Source organism: Mixophyes fleayi, chromosome 2 (genome assembly GCF_038048845.1).
Source record: "Mixophyes fleayi isolate aMixFle1 chromosome 2, aMixFle1.hap1, whole genome shotgun sequence".
In the NCBI taxonomy this organism is placed as follows: domain Eukaryota; kingdom Metazoa; phylum Chordata; class Amphibia; order Anura; family Limnodynastidae; genus Mixophyes; species Mixophyes fleayi.
In genome coordinates this window covers 67379168-67389669 of record NC_134403.1, presented here as the reverse complement: position 1 = coordinate 67389669, position 10502 = coordinate 67379168, and the positions used below count along the sequence as shown (strand labels likewise).

The 10502-nt window shown below is 41.8% G+C and overlaps 1 protein-coding gene across 1 annotated transcript; it reads left to right on the top strand.

Moving 5' to 3' along the window:
- Nucleotides 1-1192: 1192 nt before the first annotated feature.
- AAAS (aladin WD repeat nucleoporin) lies at nt 1193-10262 on the top strand. The gene is made up of 17 exons (XM_075199179.1): nt 1193-1305; nt 1531-1663; nt 3388-3515; nt 3629-3684; nt 4011-4102; nt 4310-4356; nt 5336-5434; nt 5916-6059; nt 6411-6531; nt 7319-7443; nt 7516-7576; nt 7665-7755; nt 8609-8702; nt 8781-8848; nt 8951-9032; nt 9481-9565; nt 9674-10262. Exons 2-17 carry the CDS (start codon nt 1541-1543, stop codon nt 9812-9814), a joined length of 1557 nt encoding a protein of 518 aa, XP_075055280.1. The 5' UTR covers nt 1193-1305; nt 1531-1540; the 3' UTR covers nt 9815-10262.
- The last annotated feature ends 240 nt before the right edge of the window (nt 10263-10502 follow it).

Here is a 10502-nt window from a genome sequence, read left to right as displayed (position 1 = left end):
CTCCAAACTGGCACGGTGGCTTCTCTGCCAAAAATGTATGCTTTTCCTGAGCGACCTTTCTCCCATAGGAAAAGCAAGCGACTAGTGCATTCTATATCTGTGCCTGTGCGATGTCTGGGAGCACAAAGTTTTCACACCTCTTTGCCTAGACAAAGTTTTCTTAACGTCCCAATCGTAACCAAACATCCCCTGACCTGACTACAAGAAAATCGCCAGTTTATGGAACCAGCTTCCCTAGAACAGCATTCCTCTCTTTCTGGTAGTTTACCTTTGCTTGACCATTTGGCTTTGGAAGACTAACCCTCTGGCTCTCTGACCTTTGGACCACAACCCCTGTGTAGGGTCTGATTAAGGGGTCAGGCCATCCTAGGCCAATGCTCTCATAGCATCCCATCGCCTTCCACATAGTTTTTATTAGGATCAGAACTAAGGGTGAAGATGCGCCATCCTTGTCTCTACTACTTGCTTATCAAGCACCCATCCATGGATGATTCATTGTCTTCAGCCGTTACTATAGGAATACGTCAAGATTAATACCTTATTTTCTTTCTACTATGGCGAGCAAATATGCTCTTATATCTTATATATCACCCCCCCTATTGGATAATCAGCCCTGCCCTCTGGTTCCTGATGCCTGGCTACCTTTTGGACTATTCTACTGACTGATGTTCAACACTCCATTGTGGAAACCATCTTTGTATATACAGGTCCTGAGACTGTTGATTTCAGTATTGTTAAAGACTTTTATTATAAACCTAATGTTGTCAGCACTTAGGTGATTTCAGACTTCGGTAACACACAGCTCTTGTATACGTGGCAGCAGAACCTGAGCAGCCATAGATAGGCACATCTGTGACCCTGTGCTTGGAAATGTTGGGAGAATTTGTGCTACGGAATTACATTACATACTTCATGCTGACCACAAATCGTTGGGAGCATTTTTTTTTTTTCTAGGTATAAATATATTGTACTTTACTGATGTTAATGTGCTACTGTTAAAACAATAATATGTAAATGATCTACTGAGACCATGGTAACTAAAGACAGATAGTAAGTGTGGGCAGATTTCTAGTACACCCTGCTCATCTCACCCGCCTGTACTTCACACAACCAGATGTACTTATGTTCCATCCTGAGCAACTTAGCCGAGGATGCGTCACATGACACACATACGTCACTTCTGACCCGGTCACATGACGCTGATGTCATCAAACCTCTGTTCCCTTCATTCTTCAGGACTCCCTCCTGTGCTGCTGATTCGCTGGGCTGGAGGCGCGGATTTCTGAATCGGGTGTAGAAGTGCAGGTAGTATATAGTATTAGTAGGTAGGTAGAGCAGAGTCAGCCAGTCCCTAGCTCTTGTGGAACTAAAAGTCCCAGCTTTGGCTGAAGGGGCATGCTGGGACTTGTAGTTCAACGGCAACCGGAGAGCCACACACAGCTTCTGGGGTAGCATGTGAGGGTGGGTAAGATGAGATGCCTTCCCTGTAATGTTTACCATGGTGTAGTGACACATGTCTCTCCCTGTCAGATCCAGAAAGATGTGCTCCTTGGAGTTGTTCCCTCCGCCTCTCCCCCGTGGTGATGTGACCCTGTATGAGTTCAACAATACAATGATCCCATGGCTGGCTGATGGCAGCCCACCACCCTCCTTCCACACTGCGGTGAGATCTTATCTTGTGTCTTCCCTTCACAAATGAAATAATAAAAATAATATTGATTGTGCACTTACCACTTATCCATTGAGGATACTGTACTGTAGATTATAGGGATATTACGAGTAAGCAACCAGGAGTTCAGTGACGATAGCCAGATCACATAACTGCTATATGACTTCTAATATTTATTATAATTTACAGCAGAGGGGGTGTATATAGTGGTATGCTGTACCACCACTTCTGCTGCCTTTTTTGTAAAACTATAACATTCCACTCACTTACATTCCAGTTACGTTTTTCATACGGCCACTTCTAAATTTCCACTTTGACCACTGATATACAGTATAATGTATTCTTTATAATACATGACTTGTCCCTCTAAAAAAAATAAAAAATCTTTTTGCATCTGTTTCATTAGAATCTTTTTGTATACTCTTCCTTATACATTTTGTTTGTCGTTGTCCCTATTGTACTATCACTCCCTGTGTTCCAACCCATGCTTAGGGGCCTATTTATCAAACATTCCCCCTGTGTTAAACCAGTTTTCGGGGGTTTACAGTGAAATTACTATGTATTATTGAAGCATTGCAGCAGATATCTCAGATATCTGCTGCTTTGCATTTCCTATCGTTTTTCTGAGCACTCCCCATAACAGTCTATGGGAAGTGCTCAGAACTGCTATGTATGAAAGTCTTCATAGAGACATTTTTCTCTTTTTCTACATGTTAATGTACACCATCTGGCATACATTAACATATCTGAAAACTTTTGCAGTTGTCAGCTGAGCTGGACAGCGCATGTGTGGAGGGAGCATGTGATCCCTCCCTGTCACATATTGTATCGTTTGCCTTCCAGGATGTTAGTGCGCATGCACAAAGTTTTCGGTCGGCGCATGCGCACTAAGAAAAAAAAAAAAAAGAGAAGATCACCGCAGCCTTCAAAATTGAGAAAAGACTGCAATGATCAGGTGAGTCACTTCTCAGGGACAGCAGGTTATCGGCACTGCTGTCCTTGAGAAGTTTTTTAATACATTGCCGTTACTTTTCAATCCTTATCAAGGAGATAAGGATTGAAAAGTATCAACTGAAAAAAAACGAAGGGTCATAAATAGACCCCTTAGACAGAGCGCAGACTCCACTTACTACAGAGATAGTGTTAGTAAGTGACATGACAGCCGCTGGTGCTGTTACATCATTAGTCAGCACCTCTGTGTTTGTTTATCCCCCACCCTGGCAGAGTTTCCATGTTCTAAACGCACAACAGATGGTAAATCTTTGTTGCTAAAGTAACCAATTATACTATTATACAGTGCAGCTAATGGCTCTTGTTCCTATACCCAAAAATAATAGATTCAGTGTAAGTTAACTTATAATACCTCTTATATTGGGTAATATAAGATCTATTTTAGACAAGATGCAATAGGGCTGATATGCAGAGATCAATTGGATGGACATCAGGCGTCCATACTTTTATTTACAGCTGAGGTCTAATGGAAGCTGCTTGCATGTTCAGCTTTTAGATACCAATAAAAAAATTTAGTTCTGTGCTTGTGCAGCAGAGGCTAGATTGTGTTCTTGGGCAAAAGGACCCCAAATGGCCGTACTTTTACAAAGAGTCTATAGGGACCATTAACTAAAATTGTACTTACCTGGAAAAATTACAGTGAATCACAACATCTGAATGGCTGCTATAGTTTAATGCAGTAACGGACTGTGCTGATGTCTCTGTAGATGATAAATGTACCAGAACTTATGATTCCTCTGGAAGCTGTGAAGGCTCCAGGTCGAATGGAGCTGAGCAGTAAATCGGCGTTTATTCATCACAGGGAGGCTGTCTGGAAGCGATGCTTAAATGCATGGTGAGTGCTTTTACCACGATGTACTCTTGGCCTGTGTCTACTCTTACTAGTGCTGGTTTCAATGGAATTGTTCTCTTTCATGTCATGCAAATAATTTTTTTTTACCTTTTCAGGCACCAAATGGGGCTTGCTGGGCTGCTTGAAGAGATGTCTAACTCTGAGGAAGAGGGTAAGGAGACATGGTACAGTTATTATTCTGCTACATTATGTTTCATGTCATTGTACGTAATTTTGTTTCCGTTGATCTCAGTGTACAGCGCTGTGTTGGTGCTTTATAAATAAAGGATAATAATGTACATATTTATTAATGTCTCATGGCTAGGGATGCTAAAGTCAATCTTTTTGTTATGTTTGATAATCTGTGACTGATCTTGTGCGACATCTGCTAGATGTATAATATTGCAACTAAGCATATTGGTAAGAAGTGGGTGAAGTTTGAAACTTTGTTTTACAGTTGCACTTCTATTTACTTTATAATGTTACATTTTTTGACAGTTCCCCCCTTGTTGTGTCGTGTGTCCTGCTTTTCCCTTGCGGTATGTCGCTGGGTTTCCTCTCTCCACGGCTCGCTCTTCCCACACCTTTCAGTAAGTTACCATAAGTTATGTGTCTTTCTGCTAAGCTGACGCCTGGAGTTCACAAACCATATGGCAAAACAACAATTACATTATTTACACTGGAAAAATTTTATCTCTAAGAATTGCATAAAAAGAATTTGGGGTAATTCATGTTCACATATGCCCAAAAAATCATATATAATCCTACTAACAAGTGTACTATGTTTATGTCCACAGATGAAAAATGAGGATCTCACTGCAGAGTTCTCTCAGGCTTGTGACTGGTGGGTACCTGTTGAGTGGAGTCAGGGGTGCATCAAGACTTTTCTTTTAGGGGCGGGGAGGGTGCGGTTTATCAATTAACGTTGACTACTGTCCTGACTCCTGTAGGACCTGTGCCCTACAACACTGTCACACAAATTAATGTATTTTAGAATACAAGTCGGTCAGGTTTGTTCTTTGCTTTATTTTAAGTAAAACGCTATATAACTATAAAATCACAATAATAATCAGCAAATAACAAATATTTTACACACTGTGCCCTCCTATGACACTGCTGCCCCTTTACACACTGTGCCCTTCTATGACGCTGCTGCCCCTTTACACACTGTGCCCTCCTATGACGCTGCTGCCCCTTTACACACTGTGCCCTCCTATGACGCTGCTGCCCCTTTACACACTGTGCCCTCCTATGACGCTTCTGCCCCTTTACACACTGTACCCTCCTATGACGCTGCTGCCCCCTAACACACTCTGCCCTCCTATCACGCTGCTGCCCCCTAACACACTCTGCCCTCCTATCAAGCTGCTGCCCCTTTACACACTGTGCCCTCCTATCACGCTGCTGCCCCTTTACACACTGTGCCCTCCTGTCACGCTGCTGTCCCTTTACACACTGTGCCCTCCTATCACTCTGCTGTCCCTTTACACACTGTGCCCTCCTATCACTCTGCTGTCCCTTTACACACTGTGCCCTCCTATCACTCTGCTGCCCCTTTACACTCTGCCCCCTTCATCACACAATTCTTTACTTGCCACCTTCTCTTCTGTCGGCTGCTCCTCTCAGTGCTGCACATCAACTCGCTGACCGTGTCGGGACATGATGATGACGTCACACCTGACAGTCAGTCAGGAGTAGGAAGCAAGACAGTGCGTTCCATCGTACTGGCTGCGGCAGTGTGCTGGGGGGAGGGGGGATCGCCCCAATCGCTCCCCTTCTGGATAGTCGTTCACAGTTCTTTCTCCTTTCTGATACACTATTAGGGCCAAGTGTTCACTTCGAGCCTTCGCTTGGCACCCACACACCAGCAAGTTTGCCCTGGCTCTTGTAGATGACTCCATTCGCATATACACCACAGGAAGGTAAGCAATACCGTCAAATAGTGTGGTTATGTATATTTACAGCACTTAAACCGGCAAAGCCTTGGCCTGGTCACCTATAGAGGAACAGAGGTATTTTCATAATTTCTTGTGTATGTATGTATGTATATATATATATATATATATATATATATATATATATATATATATATATATATATATATATATATATATATATATATATATATAGTAGTAGTATTAGCAGTGAATTACAAGAGACTAAATTGGGCACAACGAGCCTGTCGTACAAGATGATTCCCATTGATTTGAGTCAAATATTTTTGATTCTGACAAGTATTGTTATGTTACATTGTAATATATTGAATTTCTGTAGTAGCTCTTATACTGCACATTGTATTTGAGTCTTACTGCCCATTTAGTCTTGAAGTGCGTTGTATTTGATTCTGCCTCGTAGCGGGTATTGTGATGTGTGCAATAAATCATGAAATTATTTCTAATTTAGCCCAACGATACCCACATTAAAGCATCGTCTGCAGAAGGATGTGGCCAGCATGGCGTGGAAGCCCCTGTGTGCATCTGTCTTGGCTGTGGCCTGTCAGAGCTGTGTACTGGTGTGGCACGTGGACCCCACCTCCCTGTCTACAAGGTAACATCAGGGTCACCCTGGAGCTCTCTGGATATTACTGATTGATGCTAGCATCTGCATGAAATTTCGTGCCTGTGAAATCTAATGGTCACTTGTATCAGGGCTTTTATTTTTATTTTAGTTGTTTATTTTTCTTAAAAATTAAATATTATATTTTTTTTTGTTACTTAAAATGATATTATACAGTATATTGAAAACAATATTTGTACAATGCTTTGTACGTTTTATAATCCATAATATTGATAGTAAAGACCTCTCTCTATCAGTAACTATAGCATATCCTGTTCATTGTGGTACAGTATTTGTAGGCTATGTGCTCAGATGAAACATTTGATTGTGTTTTACTGACAGGCCCTCCTCTGGCTGCGCTCAGGTGCTCTCACACCCGGGTCACAGTCCAGTCACTAGCGTTGCCTGGTCTCCTAAAGGGGGAGTCTTACTGTCCGCTTCACCTGTAGACACAGCCATGTTGGTGAGTAATGGATATTGTGCTGCATAGGAGGGAAGGGGGAAATTTGTAGCTAGAATTCTAAACTGGGTCTATCATGAAAACCTGTTCACAACTTCAAAACAGAATTTTGTATTTAATGTGTACAATGAAAACAGACATTTTGTTTGCTGAACCAATATTGATGAGAAGGCAACTTACCAATTCGCTGCCGTGGTGGATAGGCAACAGATACACTTTGCTTAAAGTAAACTTCTTTTTTTTTTTTTCAAATGAATGCCTGCAATTGGCATAAGGGCAGCACGGTGGCTTAGTGGTTAGCACTTCTGCCTCACAGTACTGGGGTCATGAGTTCGATTCCCGACCATGGCCCTATCTGTGTGGAGTTTGTATGTTCTCCCCGTGTTTGCGTGGGTTTCCTCGGGGTGCTCCGGTTTCCTCCCACACTCCGAAAACATACTAGTTGGTTCATTGGCTGCTATTAAATTGCCCTTAGTCTCTCTGTGTGTATGTGCATGTTAGGGGATTTAGATTATAAGCTCCAATGGGGCAGGGACTGATGTGAATGAGTTCTCTATAAAGCGCTGCGGAATTAGTGGCGCTATATAAATAAATGGTGATGATGAAGAAGGGTTGAAACACTGTTAGAAGGGCCATCTTTTTAGGTCATTCATGCAATCACATCGTTACTAATAATATACTGTTTTCTTTTTTTCTTCTAAAATATCCAACTCTACTTCTTACAGGACAGTACGGTTGTATGTCCTGTGTTGTTTTCTGATCTGTGTTAACCAAGTCCTACCTCCTGCAGGTGTGGGATGTCTCTACGGAGAGCTGTGTACCATTACAGAGAGTTGGAGGAGGGGGTGTTACTTTCCTGTCCTGGTCACCAGATGGCAGCAAAGTGCTGTCTGCTACCCCATCCTCCGTGTTCAGGTAAGAGCAGATTCCTGTGGTGTGATGGGTACATGATTTGTGATCAGTATTACAGTGTTTGTATCTGTTTAGGGTGTGGGAGACACAGATGTGGACGTGTGAGCGCTGGCCAACAATCCAAGGTCGCTGTCAGGTGTGTGGTCTGGAGTTAAGCACCGTTATGACTGCTATTTCTTTTCCTGGCACGACTAACCCTTTTCTGTGTTCCGGTCATCTTCCAGACAGGTTGCTGGAGTCCTGATGGCAGCCGGCTACTTTTTGCTGTGAAGGGGGAGTCTGTCATATACAGTTTATCCTTCTCTTTCTCAGATGGTAAATAGTGACTTTCAATAATAAAATTTAGAAGTATTTAATTTAAAAAAATGTGTATTTCTTAAGCAAATATGTATTAAACATCTTGATCTTTTTGTAGGCAGCGACATATATGTGCAGCCAGTTTAGTACTTCTTAGTGGATAAGGGAATACATTGTAAGTGGTTTAGAACCATGCAACACTACACATCCCCTATCTCCCCAAGGAACAGACCATGGAACAAAGGATGGCTGGAAACAAAATAGTTTATTGTGCCAAACAGATAAGTTTATATATTCTAAGAGATCTTCTTTCTAAAACAATGCAGAGGTTTCCAAACTATACTCTCTAGGGCCACTATGGAAATATGCTCCCCAATGCGTATTTAGATCCTAACTGGTTTTAGCTGACACTAAACATTCACCTATAGAGTCTGATCAGGACAAGTTATTCTGGTTAGCATGTGAAGCACTATAGCAGGCCTGTCCAACCTGCGGCCCTCCAGGTGTTGTGAAACTACAAGTCCCAGCATGCCCTTCCAGCTATCAACTGGTTGTCTACCGGTAAAGCATGCTGAGGCTTGTAGTTTCACAACATCTGGAGGGCCACAGGTTGGACAGGCCCACACTATAGACATTTTTACTAAACCAATTAAGATCCGTTAGGGAGATTTCCAAACTACACTAGGGATGAGATGCTAAGACACCCAAATGGCATTACCCAGACATCTATTGTCATTTTGGAGTGGGTAAGACCTTCTACATTATGTTGGGGCTAAGGAAAATAAAGTAGTTTTTAAGGGTCACATCAGCCCTTTTCATATAAGCTTTTGTTTCAGATAAAGAACTGTGTTCATATTATATCATTGAATAGGAGAGACACAAGCCTGCGTTGGTGGAAGTCAAAGTGCCACAGTGGTTGCTGATGTGTCTTTAATAGTTTACAAGAGAGAGGAGGAGGATGTCAGGTGAGTGTACAGACATATTTAAAATACACAATGCCCAGAATTGACTATAAAAGTTAAATTAATAAATTTGTATTGCAGTGTTGGGGGGGAAATACAGTCTATGGCCTGGGACCCAAGTGGAGAGAGACTAGCTGTGCTACTAAGAGGTTGGATTGTTTTCCTGTGCAACTTTCTGCAACATTTGTCCTCATACAACCCACTTTTGTCTTGTGTTTAGTGTGTCACACTTGTGTTTGTCCCTTTCACAGAGAATGTAGATGTTATAGGCAGTGAATCCGTGATAGCAGTATACAGGACCAAAAACAGTCCCATTTTTGAGCTTCTTCCTTGGTAAGTCTCTGATTATATTATTGTAGAGGGAAGAGCGTATGACAGTACTCCTCTTATGGAGAAGGCATATTCACTCAGTGAATCTATGACAAGTTACATTAGTGTTACTATACTGCTTACAAGGTGTAACAAAGGGTGTATTTCATATACAAGTTTTTGGGGTACTATGAATTAAACTGATGGGTGCATTTTTCTTCAACTACTCATAACAAAGTATGTTAAGTATCTGGGAAATCAGTTAGGTGAGCTTAATTGTCACTGGACGTTAAACGAAACCAATCTCGGTGATAAGGTTTCTGAACTTCTACTGAGGTGGTTAAAATATACCAATATTTCCTCAATGGAGATGTTAGTATCATAGTATGTACATAGCAGTCATAGTAACATGAGATGACAGATAATGGTTTATTTTAGATCTTAAAGGTTAATGATATAACTTTGTATTTAGTGGCTTCATTCCATGCAGAGTGGACGAAGATCCACAGCTCATGCAGTTTCACCCATGTTTCCAGAAGGGGGCGTTACTTTCCGTGGTAAAGTATTTTGTCCTTATGCTATGCAGAGTCTGTACTAGACAGACATTGATCACAGCAGTGCACATGACTAGTTACGGTGTCCTGACTTTCCTGTTTCTTCCCTAGCTCTGGAGGTCTGGCCGCCTCTCCCACGTTCCCTTTTACTTCGTTAACGCACAGTTTCCACGCTTCGCACCTGAGATTTGCCCCATGTCAGAAAGCACCAGCAGTGCAACTCCTACAGTGTCCCTTTTTACCAAGACCTAAATGTTGGCAAAGCATCAGCCTTTGTGCTTTGCTTTTTGTGTGGTAGATGTAATAACCGGACCAGTTTAATGTTGGATACAAGAAGCAAAACACTAAATCTGTATCACTGTTGTATGGTTAGAAGTATAAACACGGCCTAGTGAGATGGGAGAAAAGAGAATATGTGCCTGTATGGTGGCATCACTACAACTATTAAGAAACCTGATCCTATGGTCACCTTTGCATTTTTGTTTGCAAATCAAATATTAAACTAAACTACTCATAACGTGATTGCAGCATTAAGTATGGATATGATGTAATTGTATGTCCAGTAGCTGAAAGCTCATCAGTCATTTCTAGCTGCTGACCTATACTTAGTCCTTACCACGTCGCAGGATACAGACTCTTGTTGGCACTTCTTCTGGGATAGATGCATGTAACATTGTAAATAAACTTTCATGGGAATTAACTCAGGTTTTCTGTGTTTTTAATGACATCCTGTCTCTGTACACTTCATAATGTATCTGAGAAGCCTGAATATGATGGATCCCGCTGGGCTGCATGTGAACCAACAAGGAGTCTATAGGAATAGATGGATTGCGTATAAACCATAGGGTGCTATTCGACCACCCTCCTATACTTTGTAGCAAAGCACAAATCAACAAGAAAAGAGTTTGTTTCTATTATCATCCTTGCCTACATAGTCAGA